Here is a 21,056-nt window from a genome sequence, read left to right on the forward strand (position 1 = left end):
GAGTCTTTTCCACTTGTCCATCACTCGATTGATGTGACCATTTGCTTGTCAGATCATTTACCTGTTTCTATCGAATGCTCTTATTATACAACTAGCAAATTTTATTTATATTTGCTGTTTCTGTTGCTTCACACTATTTGTGGAGTTGCCCTGAGCAGTACATCACTGTTAAAATGTAAAATAAACAAAAACATAAAAAGATATGAAGATGAAGCAAGAACATTAGGCCAAACACTTCTTTATAAAACCTGATGCTTAAGAATACATATCCTAATTTTGGAAATGTAACTACTTTGTTTATTTCATTCGCTGAAATGTCCACATCTTTTGTCCAGGTATCAAACTCTGTCAAACATTTGGCCCACAGTTCTATGTGAGCATTCTTAGGTACACTTCTGTCTCGCCAATCTAAGGCTTTGTCAGTCTTTAAGAAGAGAATGCAAAAAGAATTATAGTCATCTAAGTATAACTCAATAAATCTCATTTTAAAGAGGCAATTACATGGAGAAAGGAAGATAACGGGGAAAAAATGAAGGAGGAAGGAAGGAAATAACATGCGAGAAGAATAATCAAGAATTACTTCCTTTAAGGTTTAACCTGATTGTTCTATGTTGGGTTTTGCTTACAGGGGATGGTCAAATAAGGACACTTCGTAGTAAAATATCATGCTTTGCGGTTAAAAGCAGATCATATTTGGTGGCTCATCTTACAGTAATCTTATTATTTGATTCGGCTTCATTTAGATGATTTTTGATGAGATTACTGTTGCTAAGGTGGTGAAATCATTCCTGATGGATGGAGTTTCAGTTGCGTATTTTTATTCGGCGTGTGCTCCGAGTCCACACATGATCAACCACTTAAAATATTGATTCTTCAGTTTTAGATGCCTCCACCCCAGCTATTAATCTTGAAATGTGAAGCTTTCGAGGGAAGGTGGCAGGCTACATTTCCACGCCGGTTGCTGGGGTCCCTCCCAGTTCGCCCCGGCCTTGCTGTACCTGGCCGCCGCCGCCCGCGTCCGAGAGCAGGCGTGCCCGGTTTCCAAGGCGATCAGATGACGAGATGGCAGTGAGCGGCCGGCGCCCTTTCTTCTCGATCGGCTCCTCCTCGCTGCCTGAGCCCCCTTCGAGAGATTTTACACAGAAAACAGCATCATACCCCAGAAATGATTTCACGCTTTAAACCGTGAACCGACGATGAACGGTAAGATGATATTGGCACAGAAAGAGAAGAAGAATCAGCCGAGGACGCGGGTACTGTTATGCCGGCATCGTCTGCCATCTTGTGTACACCTGAGCGTCTGTGTGTGTGCGAAAATAGGCAGTGAAGATTTATTACCTTATGGCCCAAGGACATAGAGTTGGTGTGAATTAAAAGTCAATTGGCTTACAATTGTTGCAAACTAGTGTTTTGTTTAATGAAGTGCTTTTTCTCCCCAAGACTACCGCCTGATAGCAAAGATAGGCGAGGGGACGTTTTCAGAGGTCTGGAAAGCACAAAGCTTAAAAGATGGGACCTACTACGCCTGTAAAAAGATGAAACAGTATTTCGAAAGGTAAATTCAAATTAATATAGCCACACTGTTACGAAATGTTATTAATTTCGTTTACTTAAACCACCGTGAACCTCAATTGATTATATAAATCTTGGAGCTGTCGTTGTCGAACTGATATTTGATTCATCTAGTACCTAATTATTTACAAAACAGTATTTGGTATAAGGAAATGTTTACATGTGGATGTTTTTCTTAAATCAGAATATATGTTGATGTTAGCAAAGACAAGTTAATAGCAGTAAATTTTAAAATTATTATTACTTGTTAATTACAGACATCATTTGTTTAGCCTGAAGAAATGTGATTACATGTATTACAGCCTTTTAAAATTTCAAGTGCAATATATGGAGGCATGAATGCCCAGCATCACTTAACTTATACCTAGTTGTTGAGGTAGTAAAAGAATACAGTACATGAAAAACAAAAAAAAAACCCATGAAGAACAGATACTGCTGGATTTATTTCACAGATCAGCCATCAACTGTGGAAAGAAACGAAGATCAATAACTCTTTATCACTGTAGTACTGGAAAAGGGTATTTTATTTTACAGAAAGAACAAAAGGAATGTCTCTGATAAACCAAGGTTATCCAGGTGACATGGGTGCTTTCAATACTCCCTAGTTAATCATGGCTAAACTATTTGGATGGGTGTAAATAGAGGACAGCCAGAGAAAATAAAATAAACTGGAACAGATGAGGAACATGGCAATTACTGAAAATCCAAAATAAAAGAGAATGCTGGAAATATTTTGTATTTGTGGAGAGAGAAAAATCAGTGTTATGGATCAATGATCTGTCATCAGAACTGGCCAGTCCTGACACAGAAAGGAAAAACTTACCTGAAACATTTGATTCCTTGTTGAGTGTCAAGAGGTGGCTTTATTGCATGATGATTTTTGCTTTTGTTCAATCTGCAGGTGTGACTTTAAGCTTCCAATTGCCTGGCACCTTAATTTTCAATTCCATTCTCACTCTGATGTATTTCTGGCTTCCTGTATTGTCTTGACAAGACTCAATGTAGGTTTGATGATCAGCACCTTATCTTCCATCTAAACAAATTGCAGCCTTTATGACTCAATATCAAGTATATTAAATTCATATATCACGCTTTTTCTGTGTGTATATGAGTGGGCCATATGATCCACGTGAATTGAATTGACTTTATTTCTTACATCCTTCACAAACATGAGGAGTAAAAAATCTTTATCTTGCGTCTCCATCTAAATGTGCAATGTATAGTGATTTGTAATAAATACTATGTACAACAGGACAATCAATATAGCATAGAAATGCAATTGTATCAGCGTGAATTAATCAGTCTGATGGCCTGGTGGAAGAAGCCGTCCCGGAGCCTGTTGGTCCCGGCTTTTATGCTGTGGTACCGTTTCCTGGACGGTAGCAGCTGGAATAATTTGTGGTTGGGGTGACTCGGATCCCCAATGATCCTTCGGGCCCTTTTTACGCACCAGTCTCTGTAAATGTCCTGAACAGTGGGAAGTTCACATCTACAGATGTGCTGGTCTGCCCGCATCACTCTCTGCAGAGTCCAGCGATTGAGGGAAGTACAGTTTCCATACCAGGCAGTGATGCAGCCAGTCAGGATGCTCAATTGTGCCCCCGTAGGAAGTTCTTAGGATTTGGGGACTCATGCCAACTACTTCAAACGTCTGAGGTGAAAGACGTGCTGTTGTGCTTTTTTCACCACACAGCATGTGCAGTCTGTGTGAGATCCTCAGTGATGTGTATGCTGAGGAACTTAAAGCTGCTCACCTTCTCAACCCCAGGTCCGTTGATGTCAATAGGGGTTAGCCTGTCTCCATTTCTCCTGTACTCCACAACCAGCTCCTTTGTTTTTGCGACATTGAGGGAGAGGTTGATTTCTTGACACCACTGTGTCAGGGTGATGACTTCTGCTCTGTAGGCTGCCTTATTATTATTTGAGATTAGGCTAATCAGTGTAGTATTGTCAGCAAATTTAATTAGCAGATTGGAGCTGTGGGTGGCGACACAGTGATGGGTATACAGAGAGCAAAGGAAGGGGCTTAGGACTCAACCCTGAGGGGCACCCGTGTTGAGGGTCAGATGGGCAGAGGTGAGGGAGCCCACTCTAACCACCTGCTGACGATCTGACAGGAAATCCAGGATCCAGCTGCACAAGGCAGGGTGAAGGCCAAGGTCTCTGAGCTCTTGTCAAATCTGGAGAGAATGATGGTGTTGAATGCTGAACTCTAATCCAAGAACAGCACTTTAACATAAGCATCCTTCTTCTCCAGATGTGTGAGGACGGTGTGTAGGGCTGTGGCTATTGTGCTATCTGTTGATTACATAGTTGTGTCAGTAGGCGAATTGTAGGGGGTCTAGTTTGGGTGGTAGCAAGCTGCAGATGTAGTCCTTGACTAGCCTCCCAAAGTATTTGCTTATTATTGAGGTGTTATTAATCTGTTATTAATTCAAATTTTCAGTTTCTACAGTCACTGTCAAATTTGCTGGCCCTTTTTAACATTCTCCACTGATTTTAGTTCTTTGTAACAGCTCTTAGAATTTCACACATTTACATGTCTCTCTCACACTCTTTCTTTCTTTCTTCAATCTTTTTATTAGTTTCAACATCAAACACATTACAAAAAGTAAATACAGAGTAATTGGGATTATACTAATTGATAATAATTATTGAAATTTACAGTCGGGTAACACATAGTTAGAAACATCCCAAAATCACACAGATTAGCAACAAAATATATAAGGAGTATACATAAAATACAAAAATATCATTAAAAAACAGAAAAAGAAAAAAAAATCCCCTAAAAAAAAATCTACCCAAACTAAAGAAAATTAAGGAAAAAAAAAGAAAGGGCTATTTTGATACCTCAGATAGAACCAATAGTGTCAGTGTCGCTGCTTCTGCTCCTCTCCCCATATATTGAAATCACAAAATAGATTTGGCAAGGGTCAAATTACATCATGTGGAAGTATTGAATAAATGATCGCCAAGTCTCATCAAATTTACTAGATGAGTCAAAAATGACACATAATTTTTTCTAGATTTAAACAAGATATAGTTTGAGAGAACCAATGAAATGTAGTAGGATACACTCTCTCGCTCTCTCTCACTCTCTCTCGCACACTCTCACTATCCTCATTAAGCTATCTACTAGGCAACTTAATAAACATGTTACCACAGCAAATCTGGCTTGGCCCTATCAATGATATTTCCTTTGGCCTATCCATCCCTCCTGTACTTTCTTAACAATTTGAAATTAGACTAGGACTCTGATAATCTCACAGTTTAGGGATTTTGCTGTTGCCAGACTGGCATGTTGGATATTACTAATACTGGATTTTAATTCTTATTAATGAACGAACATATTTAATTTACCCTTTTTAGATGTAACACTGTAGTATAATAGATTTTCCAGTATACCAAGTGGGTTTAGGGGGAGGAGGGAAAGTGGGGGGGGTGCGGTCAATGAAGTACTGGTATGTTTTTTAAGGGAATAGAGCTGTGGTATGTTTATAAGAAGTGCGTAAAAAGGTTTCTGTCTGTTTATAAGTAGCATGAGAATATGGTCCTGGTGTGTTTTATGAGGAGCAGGGAATAGCCTCTGGTGTATTTATAAGGTGTGTGGTAATGGGACTCCTGTCACTTTGTAAGGACAATGGGAATGGGAGCCCAGTGAATTTAAGAGGAGTGTGGGAATGGCTTCTGAGTAGTGCACTCTTGGAGTTTTACTCTAACTTGTTTTCTCGCTTCTGCTGTTTTGACAAAGGGTCTCTGACATGAAATGTTAACTCTGTTTTACTGTCTATTGCATTAATATAGCAAGTTGGTTACTCCTTTCTGATTTAGTACAGTGGATTCCAGTTAGTCGGGACACAATGGGACCAGTACATTTTGACCCAATTAAGTGGCAGTCCTAAGTTTCTTGGAAATGGTTAAGGATGTCTATTTTTTTCAAAAAGACAAATACTGCTTAACTGGGCAACAAATTATGTATTTAGATGAAATGCAGAGCAAAGTTGAAAACTAGCAATACTACAGTACTATAAAACTATAGTTTTGCTTAATTAATGATGGAGGAATACATCCACTGTACGCTGCCGTGATGAAGAAAATCAGCGCAGACACATAGTATAGATAATAGACGGCCTTCATGCAATGCTTTCAATGATTGCATTCTCCGAATCTTCATTCTCATTGTAACATTTGAGATGATTGTCGATACCTTCAAACTCTTTGTAGTCCCTAACTTGTTGAAGTAGTGAAATCATTTCATTTTCATTCATGGCCATTTCTAGCATCTCCAAGCCTGAATGCTTGAAACTGCAGTGATCAAAACAATTCCAAATTATCTTATTACTTATTTCTCACCAACTACCAGTTTCAGAACACAAACACGTGACTGATGCTATTCAGAAACTTCACTCTAAGCACTGTATAGTGTTTGACGGCCACACAAATATACGCGACTGACACTAGTTAACAACTTTGGCAACGTTCTCCTGTCCAAATTAAATGGCATAATGTTCCAAATAAACAAAAGGAATCCTGGCAACGCACATCAAAGTTGCTAGTGAACGCAGCAGGCCAGGCAGCATCTCTAGGAAGAGGTAAAGTCGACGTTTCGGGCGGAGACCCTTTGTCAGGACTAACTGAAAGAGGAGCTAGTAAGAGATTTGAAAGTGGGAGGGGGAGGGGGAGATCCAAAATGATAGGAGAAAACAGGAGGGGGAGGGATGGAGCCAAGAGCTGGACAGGTGATTGGCAAAAGGGATATGAGAGGATCATAGGGCAGGAGGTCCAGGGGGAGAGGGGGAAAAAACCCAGAGGATGGGCAAGGGGTATAGTGAGAGGGACAGAGGGATAAAAAGGAGAGAGAGAGAAAGAATGTGTGTATATAAATAATGGATGGGGTACAAGGGGGAGGTGGGGCATTAGCAGAAGTTTGAGGAGTCAATGTTCATGCCATCAGGTTGGAGGCTACCCAGACGGAATATAAGATGTTGTTCCTCCAACCTGAGTGTGGCTTCATCTTTACAGTAGAGGAAGCCGTGGATAGACATATCAGAATGGGAATGGGACGTCTAATTAAAATGTGTGGCCACTGGGAGATCCTGCTTTCTCTGGCGGACAGAGCGTAGGTGTTCAGCGAAACGATCTCCCAGTCTGCGTCGGGTCTTGCCAATATATAGAAGGCCACATCGGGAGCACCAGACGCAGTATATCACCCCAGCCAACTCACAGGTGAATTGTTGCCTCACCTGGAAGGATTGTCTGGGGCCCTGAATGGTGGTAAGGGAGGAAGTGTAAGGGCATGTGTAGCACTTGTTCCGCTTACACGGATAAGTGCCAGGAGGGAGATCGGTGGGGAGGGATGGGGGAGACAAGTGGACAAGGGAGTTGCGTAGGGAGCGATCCCTGCGGAATGCAGAGGGGGCGGAGGGAAAGATGTGCTTAGTGGTGGGATCCCGTTGGAGGTGACAGAAGATACGGAGAATAATACGTTGGACCCGGAGGCTGGTGGGGTGGTAGGTGAGGACAAGGGGAACCCTATTCCTAGTGGGGTGGCGGGAGGATGGAGTGAGAGCAGATGTGCGTGAAATGGGGGAGATGCGTTTGAGAGCAGAGTTGATGGTGGAGGAAGGGAAGTGCTTAGTGGTGGGATCCTGTTGGAGGTGGCGGAAGTTACGGGGAATAATATGTTGGACCCGGAGGCTGGTGGGGTGGTAAGTGAGAACAAGGGGAACCCTGTTCCTAGTGGGGTGGCGGGAGGATGGAGTGAGAGCAGATGTGGGTGAAATTATATTTTGTTCTTTAAGAGTTGACCCAAAGAGGCCGCTGTCCCGATTAACCAATAGCCCAGTTAATCATACAAAGATCCTATGTGACCAACCTCTCCCTATAACTCCGGCCCTGTAGTCTAGGCAGCATACTCGTGAATTTCTTCTGCACTCTCTCCATTTTGACAATGTCTTTCCTTTAACAGGGTGACCAAAACTGCACACAATACTCCAAGTACAACCTTGCCAATAACTTGTATAGTTGCAATAAAGCGCCCTGCTCCTTAACTAGCACGTCGATTGGGAAAATCAGATTGGTAATGGATCTCAAGAGAGTGAGTTTGTTGAACGCCTATGAGATGGCTTTTTAGAACAGTTTATCTTTGAGCCTACGAGGGGATCAGCTATGCTGGATTGGGTACCTGTATTTTGTAATGAACCGGACGCAATTAGGGAGCTTAAGGTAAAAGAGCCCTTAAGAGCCAGTGATCACAATGTGGCTGAGCTCAGCTTGAAATTTGACAGGGAGAAAGTAAAGTCTGATGTAGTAGTGTCTCAGTGGAGTAAAGGAAATTACAGTGGTATGAGAGGGGAGTTGGCCAAAGTAAATTGGAAGGAGCTGCTGGTAGGGTTGACAGCAGAGCAGCAATCGTGTAAGTTTTGGTGGAAAAAGATGTATTCCGAAAACGAAGAAATACTTCAATGGCAAAATAGTACAACCGTGGTTGACAAGGGAAGTCAAAGCTATCGTAAAAACAAAAGAGAAGTCATACAACAAAGCAAAATTAGCGGGAAGATAGACCATTGGGAAGGTTTTAAAAACCCCAACGAGCAACTAAATGAACCATTAGAAGGGAGAAGATGAAATATGAAAGCAAGCTAGCAAACAATATCAAAGTGGATAGTAAAAGCTTTTTCTTTTTTGTAATTTATTTTTTATTGAAGTTCATCATCAAACATTTCCACAAGATGTATTTCAGATACTGTACATATATATGTATTCATATTTGTCACAAAGCTCCACATAATATTTATCTGAAGTATACACTTATAGAAAGGAGAGGAAAGAAAGAACAATTGAAAGAAGAAAACTATGTACGAAGTAGGGAGTGATTTTTTTTTTCAACATATTCATTGACTTGTGAGAATAAAATCAGGGCTATGAGGAGTTATGTAGTTAAACCATTTTTCCCTGTATGAATCAAATTGTTCCAACTTACGATTAACAAATGCTGTTATCTTCTCCATTTTGTAAATGTCCATTGTAATTTCCATCCATACATTTAAAGTTGGGCTCTCCTGTGATAACCATTTCCTGGTAAGGGTCTTTTTACCAGCCACCAGCAGTATATTCATTAAATAGTTATCTCTTTTTCAACCATTCTTAAGGTATATACCCAAAATATATGGTCTTACACATATATTTAAGGGTATTTCACATTTAAAGATGTCTTGTAGGGCATTATGTATCCCACTCCAATAGTCTTTGATAACAGGGCATTCCCAGAAAATATAATGGTTTGCATTTTGATTTCCACAATTTCTCCAGCAAACAGGGAGGTTACTATCATAATGGAATTGCCGAGAGGGTGTAATAACATATCTTATCAAATTTTTCCACTCGAACTCCCTCCATTTCTGTGACCTGGTACACTTCCATTGATACCTCCATATTATTGTCCAGTCTTCCTCAGATATTATTATCCCTCCTTCCTTTTCCCATTTTGTTTTAATGTATGAAGTCGAATGTGTTTTAAGATTTGACAAACCTTTATACATGCTTGAAATGATTCTACTACCGTTGTCTGAATTATGTGCTTTTCTAAATAGCTCTATTATCAGACATGTACTTGCCTTGGTTACATTTTTAACCGTCCTATTAACATACGGTCGCATCTGTAAATACTGGCAAAAGTTTTGTTTTTCTAATAAGTGTTTCTCTTTGAGCATTTCAAAACTGAACAGTGTTCCTTCTTTCATTATATTGCAAGTAGCTGTTATTCCTTTAGCTGTCCAGTCCTTAATTCTAGCATCCAGTTTATTCGACGTAGAATCCAAGTCATATGCACACCATTTAAGAATTGCAATGTCTCTCTCTAGTTTATATTCTTTTATAATAGTTTTCCATATTTTAAGAGTCCATTTCATCCACAGGTTATCAATGGTATTTATGTAACTTTGTAGGTTGTTATCAGCCAAAATTGCCTGTATGGGGATGGAAAGTATCCTCTCCTTAATGTTTTTCCATTGAGTGTCATATGATGGGTTGTACCAGCATATCACAGCTCTCAACTGTGCTGCAAAATAATAATCTCTAATAGAAGGTAGGCCCCATCCCCGCCCCCTTTTCCTTGGCTAATTGCAAAATTTTGAGATGAACTCTAGACCTTTTACCTTGCCATATATATCTTGATAGCATCTTGTTCCAATCATTGAATTGATTTTGGTTAATCTCTATTGGTAGGGTCTGAAAGAGATATAACAGTCTGGGCAGTATCTTCATTTTAATAGATTCAATCCTTGAATTGAGACCAAGAAAAGGAATTAGGTTCCATTTTGTTATATCTTCCTTAATTCTTTTTATATATAGGCTGATAATTGCATTCTGATAAATTTGCCAAATCTTTTGGCATAATGATGCCCAAATATTTGACAGACTCTGTTTGCCATGCCCAAGGATATCTACTTTCAATTTCTCTTGGTGGGCTATAGTTATATGAAAGTAGTTGGGTTTTATCTATGTTGATCTTGTATCCTGATAATTGGCCATATTGTTCAAAGGATTGCATCAATTTAGGTTGCCCTAGACAGATCAAAATGTCATCCACGTAACAGGCCAATTTATACTCTGTTGCTTTAATAGTAATTCCCCTGATATCTTCATTTTGTCTGATGTATTGAGCTAATGGTTCCAGATATAATGCGAAGAGTAGCGGTGACCATGCACAACCCTGTCTTGTGCCCCTTTCTAGGGTAAAACTATTTGATAAATATCCATTGATTTTAATCCTAGCAGTAGGATTGTCATATAGTGCCTGTATAGTTTTAATAATTGTGTCATATAGACCAAATCTATGTAAAACTCTGTAAAGAAAATTCCAATTAACCGAATCAAATACCTTTTCAGCATCCACGCTTATCACTATTGCTTCAATTTCATTTTCTTTTAATGTGATCCATAATGTGAAGTGTCCTTCGTATATTGTCTTGTGTTTGGCGTTGTTGTATAAAACCTGTCTGATCATTATGTATCAGTGTGGGTAGAAACTCTTCTAATCATTTGGCCATGATGGAGGTAAATTTTCTATAATCCATATTAAGAACAGATAGTGGTCTAAATGACCCACATTCCATTTTATCCTTGGCTTTTTTCAGTATAGCTGAGATTATCGCCTCCTTCCAGCTGGGTGACATTTGCGCCTTTCTTAGGGCCCAGTTCAGTGTGGGGAATAAAACAGGAATTAACTCACTTCTAAATTCTTTATCCCACTCCGCCATATATCCATCTGATCCTGGTGACTTGCTTAATTTAAGCCTACTAATTGCAGTTTTTAGTTCAGCTTCAGTTATGTCAGCAGTCATTGTTCTTTTTTGTTCTTTGCTTAAAGTGGGTAACTCTAAAGAATTCAGGAAGGTGTCAATTTGGGTTATGCTTCCCCCGGAACTGTGGAATATAGAGTTTTGTAAAACATTTCAAAAGCTTCTTGAATTTCACTTAGCTTTTTTTTATCACTTTTGTTCTTGGATCCCTAATTCTATGAGCTGTATTTTCTGCTATCTTTTTTTTTCAGTTTCCACGCGAGTATTTTCATTGATTTAGATCCGGTTTCATCGTGTCTCTGTTTCAGAAACATTAAATTTTTCCTAATTTCTTGTGTAACCAAACTATTAATTTCATTCCTAATTTTTAAAATTTCCTCCAGTGTATCCTGTGCCAAACTCAATTTGTGTTTTTTTTCTGGTTCCTTCAGCTTATTTTGTAATTCCTCTAATGTTTTATTCCTTATTTTTTTCTTATATGAAGATATCGCTATAATTTTCCCTCTTAAGACAGCCTTCAGAGTATCCCATAGAATGGGAGGTGAAACCTCTCCATTATCATTGAATTCTAAGTAAAGACCAATTTCTTTTTTAATTTGTTCCTTAAAATAAGGATCATTGAGTAGACTTGAATTTAGTTTCCAAATAGTATTCTTTGGTTGTCGGTCAAAATCAAAAGATAAATATATAGGTGCATGGTCACTTACATCTGTTGTCCCAATTCCACAGGTGATTATTTTGCCTTTATCTTTTCCAAATGTTATGAAATAGTCTATTCTTGTATATATGGAATGGGGTGAAGAATAATGAGTGTAATCCCTTCTGTCAGGGAAAAAGTCCCTCCATATATCAATTAGACAAACATCTTCAAAAAGAGTGTTAACTTTCTTGTGTAAGGACTTTGTTTCATAAGTTTTTCTATTGGAAGAGTCTAACTTTGGTTGTAATTCTAAATTTAAGTCTCCCCCACATATCAAGAGACCTTCTGTTTCCATTACCATAATATTAGTAATTTTCTGGAAGAAACTAATATCACTTCCTGGGGGTGCGTATATATTCAATAAAGTAACTGGATTTCCATCTGTATTCCCCCTTACCAGAATATATCTGCCCTCCTTATTTCCCATTTCGAATACTTTTTCAAAATTTAGCTTGCTTGAGCTGAGAATAGCAACTCCTCTTCTATGTCCTGATTTGTATGAAGAGAAGAACAAATTAGTGAAGCCCATTCTCTTTAATTTTCCATGCTCATTATCACTTAAGTGAGTTTCCTGTAAATATACTACATGGGCTTGTTGTTTTTTCATTTTTAATAGAATTTTACTGTGTTTGATTGGACTCAACAGCCCATTGACATTAAAAGAAATGAATTTTACCTTGTCCTTAGCCATGTGTATTTATCTGTTAGTATATCATTGAAATTTGCAGAATATAACTTAATCGATCTACTCCCTGAACAAATAAGAGCCAAGAAATGCGAATAATAAAAAAAAAAGGTAACAAAGGTGTGATTCTAAGGCTGGGGTCTCTAGATGACCCTGGATTGAGCTAGAAAAAACATCTAGCTGTGGTGAATAGCCCCTCCTACCTGTGGGTTGAGGGCCCCCGTTGCAGTACCTATAAAAGTAAGTAAATAAAACTATGTCCATTTTACAGAAATGATTTCCCCGTGTATTCCTCCCATGTATATATTCTCACTTAGCTGGGGAAAAAGGAGTGAATGAATAAAAAAAATTGAGTAATATAAAATCCACATTATAATGCGTATTTCTCGAGATAGGTGTATCACCGTCTATTTTTGCTTCCGTTTAGTTTATCAGCACTTTTAAAATTAGCCAAACCTTATGCTCTTCTGGAGGAGGTGAGAGCTGTCTTCGGAGAACTCACAGTCTCTTTGTAATATCCTTCTCTCGTCCTCCTCCCATCCCCTGCTTTCTCGGTTCTCTTACTATTTCCCAAACACATTGGGATGTCTGCTCAGCCAGGCTTTCCTTCGGTCTGACCACGCTAATGGGCAGCGCTCTGTTCTTCATGTCTGTAGTTGCCTCTTCCACCGTCTGATATAGCTGTATCCCTTCTTTGTAAAACACCCTCAGTTTAGCAGGGTTTGGAATTTAGTCTTTTCTTACTTTAATATTCGTTTCGCTTCGGAATATTTCTTCCATTTCTGTAGGACCACCGGGGGATAATCTTGATCGAAGTATATGAACTTCCCATTCCAAAACACCCTCTTCTTACCCCAGGCCCTTCGTAGAATCTCCGCCTTGCTCTTGAATCGAAGGAATCTAATTACTATTGAATGCGGCTTACTTTCTCTGTCTCTGGAAGACCTTGGGACGAGCGCGCGATGCGTCCTCTCAATTTCAATTTCCACAGTCGGGGGAATCTCCAGCGCTTCCCACAGCAGCTTGTCTACAAAGTCCATCATCGACAATCCCTCTACTCCTTCGGGAACATTATAAAGCCTGATATTTTTCTGTCGCGATCTTCCCTCCTGGTCAAGCAATTTACTTTCCTGTTGATTTAATATTTTTATCGTCTTACTTAGTATCTGTTCCACGTTTTGCAGGCGATCTTCCACCTTCTCAATTCGTGTCTCTGCCATCGCTATTTTCTGATTGACGTTGGCGAGCTCTGACTTTATATCATTTAGTTGCTGTTTTATATCTTTTTGGACTTCCCTTATCTCTTCCAGAATCTTTATCATATATGCCACTTCGCCTGAACGAGGCCCAGTGTCAGCTTCGCCGCCACGCGCTGCACCTCTCTCTTCTATAGGCTCCGCAGTGATGCTTCTTTTTAATCCCCATTCTTGCCCCCCTTATCAATTCAGATATTTTCGAAAGATCTTGTATTTGATGGATTAATGGGGCAAAATATGCGTTTTTCCAGAGGAGCTATTGATTTAAGCTGCCATTCTGGATAATGACATTACCGGAACCAGAAAAAGCTTTTTCAAGTATGTAAAAAATAAAAGAGAGATGAGAGTGGATATAGGACCACTAGAAAATGAGGCCAGAGAAAAAATAATGGGGGACAAGGAGATAGCAGATGAACTAAATGAGTATTTTGCATCAGTCTTCACTGTGGAAGACATTAACAGTGTGCCAGATGTTGTAGTGTGTGAAGGAAGAGAAGTGAGTGCAGTTACTGTCACAAGGGAGAAGATGCTCAAAAAGTTGGAAGACCTAAAGGTACATAAGTTACCTGGACCAGATGAACTGCACCCTAGGGTTCTGAAAGAGGTAGTGGTCGAGATTGTGGTGGCATTAGCAATGACCTTTCAAAAATCATTGCACTCTGGCTTGGAAGATGTTGGAGTCAATTGTTAAGGGTGAGGTTATGGAGTACTTGGTGACACAGAACAATATAGGACAAAGTCCTTAAGGGTTTGTCTTGCCTGACAAACCTGTTAGAATTCTTTGAGGAATTATAAGTAGGATAGATAAAGGATGCAGTGGATGTTATATATTTGGACTTTCAGAAGGCCTTTGACAAGATGCCACACATGAGGCTGCTTACCAAGTTAAAAGGCCATGGTATTACAGGACAGTTACTAACATGGTTAGAGCATTGGCTGATTGGTAGGAGGCAGTGAGTGGGAGTAAAACGATCCTTGTCTGCTTGGCTACCAGTCGGTAGTGGTGTTCCTTCAGGGTCGGTGTTGTGACTGCTTTTTATGCTGTATATAAATGATTTAGATGATGAAATAGATAGCTCTGTTGTGAAGTTTGCAGATGATACGAAGATTCTTGGAGGGTAGGTAGTGTTGAGGAAACAGGAAGGCTGCAGGAGGTCTTAGATTAGAAGAATGGACAAGAAAGTGGCAAATGAAATCCATCGTTGGAAAATGCATGGTTATGAGCTTTGGTAGTAGAAATAAATGTGCAGACTATTTTCTAAAAGGGGAGAAAATCCAAAAATCTGAGCTGCAAAGAGACTTGGGAGCCCTTGTGCAGAACACCCTAAAGGTTAACTTGCAGGTTGAGTCAGTGTTGAGGAAGGCAAATGCCATGTTAGTATTCATTTCAAGAGGTTTTGAATACAAGAGCAGGGATGTGATGCTAAGGCTTTGTAAGGCACTGGTGAGGCAGCACCTTGAGGATTGTGAACAGTTTTGGGCTCCACATCTAAGAAAAGATGTGCTGGCTTTGGAGAGGGTCCAGAGGCGGTTCACAAGGATGATTCTGGGAATGAAAGGGTTATCATACAAGGAACATTTGATGGCTCTGGGTCTGTACTCACTGGAATTTAGAAGGATGGGGAGGAGATCTCATTAAAACCTTTCAAATGTCGAAAGGCCTAGACAGAGTAGATGTGGAAAGGATGTTTTCCATGGTGGAGGAGTCTAGGACAAGGGGGCACAGTCTCAGGACTGAGGGGCATCTATTTCAAACAGAGATGCAGGGAAATTTCTTTATCTAGAGGGTGGTGAATTTGTTAGCTCCGGCAGCTGTGGAGGCCAGGTCATTGGGTGTATTTAAGGCAGAGATTGATAGGTTCTGGATTGGACACAGCATCAAAGGTTACAGGGAGAAGGCTGGGGAATGGTGTTGAGGAGGGGCAAAAAAGGATCAGCCATGATCAAATTGCCAAATTGTGCTCCTACGTCTTATGGTCTACAGATCTCCTTAATGTTAAGGCCAGCATGCAAACACTTTCTTCACCACCCTATCTACTTCTGCTTTCTACTTTCAGTGAAAATTGCACATGTCCCTTTGTTCCACGACACTTGTCAGTGCCCTGCCAGTCACTGAATTTACAAGTCCTACCTTGTTTTGACTGTCCAAAATGCATCACTTATCTAAGTTGATGTTCATTTGCTTCACTATAAATAAAACATCTTAATTTTGTGTCATAAGAAAATTGTTAATCATGCCATGTCAATTCATAACTAAATCATTTACGTACTGTAAAAAGTATTCACCCCGCCCCCCCGCCATTGTTTTCATGTTTTATTGTTTTACAACATTGAATCACAGTGGATTTAATTTGGCTTTTTTTTGACACTGATCAACAGAAAACAGATCTCTACAAAGTGATCTAAATTTATTACAAATATAAAGCACAAAATAATTAATTGTGAATTGGAGAAAATCTGCAGTTGTTGGAGATCCCAGCAACATGCAGAAAATGCTGGAGGAACTCCGCAGGTCAGGGAGCATCTTTAGTAAAAGAGCACAGTCAACATTTCGGGCTGAGACTGCAGTAATTGTTTGCACAAGTACTCACTTCCTTCAAGTCAGTATTTAGTAGATGCACCTTTGGCGCAATTACAGCCTTGAGACTGTTTGGGTAGGTCTCTCCCAGCTTTGTGCATCTGGACATTGTAATTTCTTCCCATTCTACTCTACAAAACTGCCCAAGTCAGATTTCATTGGGATTGTGAAATAACAGCCCTTTTCAAGTACAACCACAAATTCTTAATTGGGTTGAGGTCTGGACTCTGACTTGGCCACCCCAGGACATTAACTTTGTTGTTTTTAAGCCATTCCTGTGTAGCTTTGGCTTTATGCTTGGAATCATTGTCTTGCTGGAAAACAAATCTCCCAAGTGGCAGTTATCTTGCAAACTGCATCAGGTTTTCCTCCAGGATTTCCCTGTATTTTGCTGCATTCATTTTACCCTCTACCTTCACAAGCCTTCCACAGCATGATGAAACTACCACCGTGTTTCAAGGTAGGGATGTTGTGTTTTTGATGATGTGTGGTGTTTGGCTTACGCCAAACATAACATTTAGTCTGATGGCCAAAAAGCTCTTTCAGCTGACTTCAGAGTCCCCCTCGTGACTGCTGACAAACACTAGCCGAGATTTCATGAGAGATTTTTTCAGCGCTGGCTTTTTCTTTACCACCCTCCCGTAAAGCTGTGACTGGTAAAGGACCCAGGCAACAGTTGTTGTATGTGCAGTCTCTCTCACCTCAGCCACTGAAGCTTGTAACTCCTCCAGAGTTATTATAGGTCTCTTGGTGGCCTCCCTCACTAGTCCCCTTCTTATACTGTCACTCAGTTTTTGAGGACGGCTTGCTCTAGGCAGATTTACAGCTGTGCCATATTTTTTCATTAACTGATTGACTAACTGTACTCCAAGGGATATTCAGTGACTTGGAAATTTTCTTATAGTCATCTCCTGACTTGTGCTTTTCAATAACCTTTTTGCAGAGTTACTTGGAGTGTTCTTTTGTCACCATTGTGTCATTTTTGCCAGGATAGTGTATCACCAGCACTTCAATATGCATATGATACAAGACCTCACTTGTCCTCATCAGAGTGTCAGCAGTGGAGAGGGTCAGCAACTTTAAATTCCTCGGTGTTGTCATTTTGGAGGACCTCTCCTGGATCTAGCACGTATGTGCAATTATAAAGAAAACATGGCAGCGTTTTTACTTCCTTAGAAGTTTGTGAAGATTCGGCATGTAGTCTAAAACTTTTCAAGCTTCTATCAATATGTAGTTGAAGAGCACAGTGGGTGCATCACAGCCTGCTATGGAAACACTAATGCCCTTGAACAGAAAATCTTACAAAAGGGGGTGGAGACTGCCTAGTCCATCACAGGTAAAGCACGCCCACCTCTGACTGAGGACATTGACACAGAACGTTGTCACAGGAAAGCAGCATCCATAATCAGGGATCCCCTCTTCCTAGGCAATGCTGTCATCTTGCTGCTGCCATTAGGAAAAACGGTCCAGGAGCGTCAGGACTCATAGCACCAGATCCAGGAACAGTTATTACTCCTCAACCATCAGGTTCTTGAACCAGAGGGGATAGTTTCACTCAACTTCATTAACCCCATCACTGAACTGTTCCCAGAAACTATGGACTCACCTTCAAAGACTGTTCATCTCATAGTCTTAATATTTGTTGCTTATTTATTATTTTTATTATTGTTTCTTCTTTATCTTTCTTTTTGTATTTACACAGTTTGTTACCTTTTTCACACTGGTGGTTCAGTGGTCTTTCATTGATTTTATATTGGTTATTGGATTTATTGTGTATGCCACAAGAAAATGAATCTCAGGGTTGTATATGGTGACATAGATGTACTTAGATAATACATTTACTTTAAACTACTTATTTCCATCATTGGTGAACACCAAGGAGAAATAAACATTTAAAATCTCAGTCATTTCTCATAGCTCCATACATAGGCAGTCCTGATGGTCTTTAAGTGGATGTAGTCTCTCCATAGTCACCCTTGTACTTTTAATATAGCTGAAGAAACTCTTGGCAATATTTTGGAGTAGCATAGTAGTGTAGCGGTTAGTGTAACGCTTTACAGCACCAGTGAACAGGGTTCAATTCTCGCCGCTGTCTGTAAGAAGTTTGTATGTTCTCCCAGTGACATCAGAGTGCTCTGGTTTCCCCACTCATTCCAAATACCTATGTGTAGTAAGTTGTGGGCAAGGTGTAGCATCTGCTCAGCCATGCCCCCTCCACCCACCCGGATCAGGATCATTTGACCATGCCACCACTCGCAGGCTGCTCCTAGCACATTCTCAGATTGTGTTGGTTGTTGACTCAAATGGTGCATTTCACTGTATATTTCAATGTGCATGTGACAAGTAAAGCTAATCTGTTTTCACTTCTTTTTAACCCTGCCTGCCAAATGTATCTCATATCTTTTTTATTTCCCTTTATAGTTTCTCTCTTAAGCCTGGCGCTAAATATTTTATATTTATTGAGGGATTCATTTGCACCCAGCTGCTTAAATGTGATATGTCCTCCCTTTTTATTCCTTACCAGAGCTTCACTATATCTTGTCAAAGAGGTTTTCCTGAACTTGGTATATCTATCCCCATCTTAACAGGAATATGCTGCCCCTGGTCTCTTGATATGATCCTTTTAAAAGCCACGCACTTGGCAAATGTTCCTTTGCCCTCTTGTGATGATTTAAAAAAATCTGGACTTTCATTTCCCTACCTGAAAATCCTTTGTGCCTTTATTTTTGATGAATTTGATGAATCTAGTCTTCTAGGTCATGGTAACTTAGTTAGTAATTCAATTCAAATCATTGAAATCTAGTCCACTTCTGTGTATTTTCATTAGACATACATTCAAAACCATTGAAAATGATCAATATTAGATTAAATTTACGACATCCTCTAGGGATGCGTAAGAGACTGCAGATAGAGTCATACAGTCACAAAAAGTACAACACAGAAACAAGCCCTTTGGCCAATCTCATCTGTGCCAATCCACTTAAACTGCCAGCTTCCATCAACCTGCACCAGAACCATAGCCCTCCTTACCCCTACCATCCATGTACCAATCCAAGCTTCAATTAAACGTTGAAATCGAGCTCACATGCACCACTTGTGCTGGCAGCTCATTCCACACTCTCACAACCTTCTGAGTGAAGAGGTTTCTCCCTTAAACTTTTCACCTTTTACCCTTAACCCATGATCTCTAGTTGTAGACCCACCCAACCTCAGTGGAAAAAGCCTGCTTGCATTTACCCTATCCATACCTCTCATAATTTTGTATAGCTTTGTCAAATCTCCCCTCAGTCTTCTACGTTCCAAGGAATAAAGACTTAACCTATTCAATCTTTCCTTATAACTTAGGTCATCCAGTCCGGGCAATATCCATGTAAAGCTTCTCTGTACTCTTTCAATCTTATTTGCATCTTTCCTGTAGGCAGGTGACCAAAACTGCACACAATACTCCAAATTAGGCCCCACCAACATCTTGTACATCTTCTAGATGCTTGAAATCCAAAGCAACATGCCAAAAACTAGGAACACAGCAGGTTAGGCAGTATTACGGAGGAAAATCAACAGTAGAGGTTTTGAACCAAGAGCCTTCAAGGGATTGGAAAGAAAGACTGGATTCTCTGGGGGACTAAATGAACACCTAAACCCACTATGGAAATAGTTTCTCATTTAAGATGCACAGAATAGCTGTACTATAACTGCCAGTACACCACTGGATAACCATTGTGTACCAGACCCTTACCCTTTTTGGTGATGGGGTGGCAATACGTCTCTATCAAAAGAGGTGTGAGTGCTCCTTCTGTCCGTTAGCCTGCAGGTCCCTCTTGGGCAAGATGTAGCATCTGCTCAGCCACACCACCCCCCCCCCCCTCCAGATCAGGATCATTTGAAGACATGGGAGCAGGTGGTAGATGGTCATATGAGCAGCTGGTGCATATCGCAAGTCCTGGCTATGTGACAACTGACACCAGGCAGACAGTCTCTAAAGAGTAGTGCTAATGGCTGGGGTCACCCGTCTTGTAAAGACATTGTCCAGAAGGCAGCAATGGCAAACTATTTCTGTAGAAATATTTGCCAAAAATAATCATAGTCACCATGATCACCTACAGCATATGATGCGAAACATAATGATGATGACCAAACCCTTAAAATACAAATAAATAGTTTCACAATTTCTACAGATAAGTCAAGCCATTTTTTTTGTTTAAAACGGTTTGAGAAAATGTCAAAGAAGTTATTGGAATCTTGAAAATTAATTTGATGTTAATAAACCGTACCGTTCATGATTACAAATGTCTGAACCAGTTTTCTCCCGTTACCATTGTTTTGTGTTCAAATTTTGGAATTAGCTTAGAGGAAGTGAACAATCTACGTGAAATTCAAGCTATGCGCAGACTGAGCTTGCATCCTAATATTCTTCAGCTACATGGTGTGGCTTTGTAAGTAGTGCTTCGTTAATGTACTTTATAATTAAATGGAAAATGTAATATAAATTTGGTTATAGATTTGACTGTTTATACTTTTAGTTAATTTGCATTACTAAGCAAAACACCTGAATCTGGAGTATATATTGCATTCCATTTAGCATGGTATCTAATACATACCGTTTGTATTTCAACATGGTTTATGCTCAGCAATGCATTCAAATTTTATGAATGTTTTTGATCCACATCTAGAATTTGCCCATTGCATCCTTACTGAGAGCTGTGGTGTTATTCCATAGAAGAATTAACCTCATTTTAAATATAACCCTTTATTTTGGAAGATCTTTAAATGTTGAATACACAATGCTTTCACTATTTCTGTAATGCTAATAACTAAGTATTTCTATATATGATAGAAAATTTGAAGATGCTGGAAATCCAGAGCAACACTCTCAAAATGCTGGAGGAACTCGGCAGGCCAGGCAGCATCTATGGAAAAGAGTAATCAGTCAATATTTAGGGCTGAGATGACAATTTCTCAAACT

General features: G+C 39.8%; 1 protein-coding gene across 3 annotated transcripts in view; it reads left to right on the forward strand.

Annotated features, from left to right (window-relative positions):
• The first annotated feature begins 967 nt into the window (after positions 1-967).
• LOC134345904 (MAPK/MAK/MRK overlapping kinase-like) overlaps positions 968-21,056 on the forward strand; it is a 96,757-nt gene continuing 76,668 nt past the window's right edge. For all 3 annotated transcript variants that reach the window (XR_010017791.1, XM_063047252.1, XM_063047261.1), the window contains exons 1-3: positions 968-1,203; positions 1,441-1,555; positions 20,437-20,526. Coding sequence is in view for 2 of the 3 variants with exons in the window: in XM_063047252.1 (XP_062903322.1) it covers positions 1,197-1,203; positions 1,441-1,555; positions 20,437-20,526 (212 nt within the window). In the remaining variant the exon portion in view is untranslated. The remainder of the gene's footprint in view (positions 1,204-1,440; positions 1,556-20,436; positions 20,527-21,056) is intronic.

This window comes from Mobula hypostoma, chromosome 1, assembly GCF_963921235.1.
Source record: "Mobula hypostoma chromosome 1, sMobHyp1.1, whole genome shotgun sequence".
In the NCBI taxonomy this organism is placed as follows: Eukaryota; Metazoa; Chordata; class Chondrichthyes; order Myliobatiformes; family Myliobatidae; genus Mobula; species Mobula hypostoma.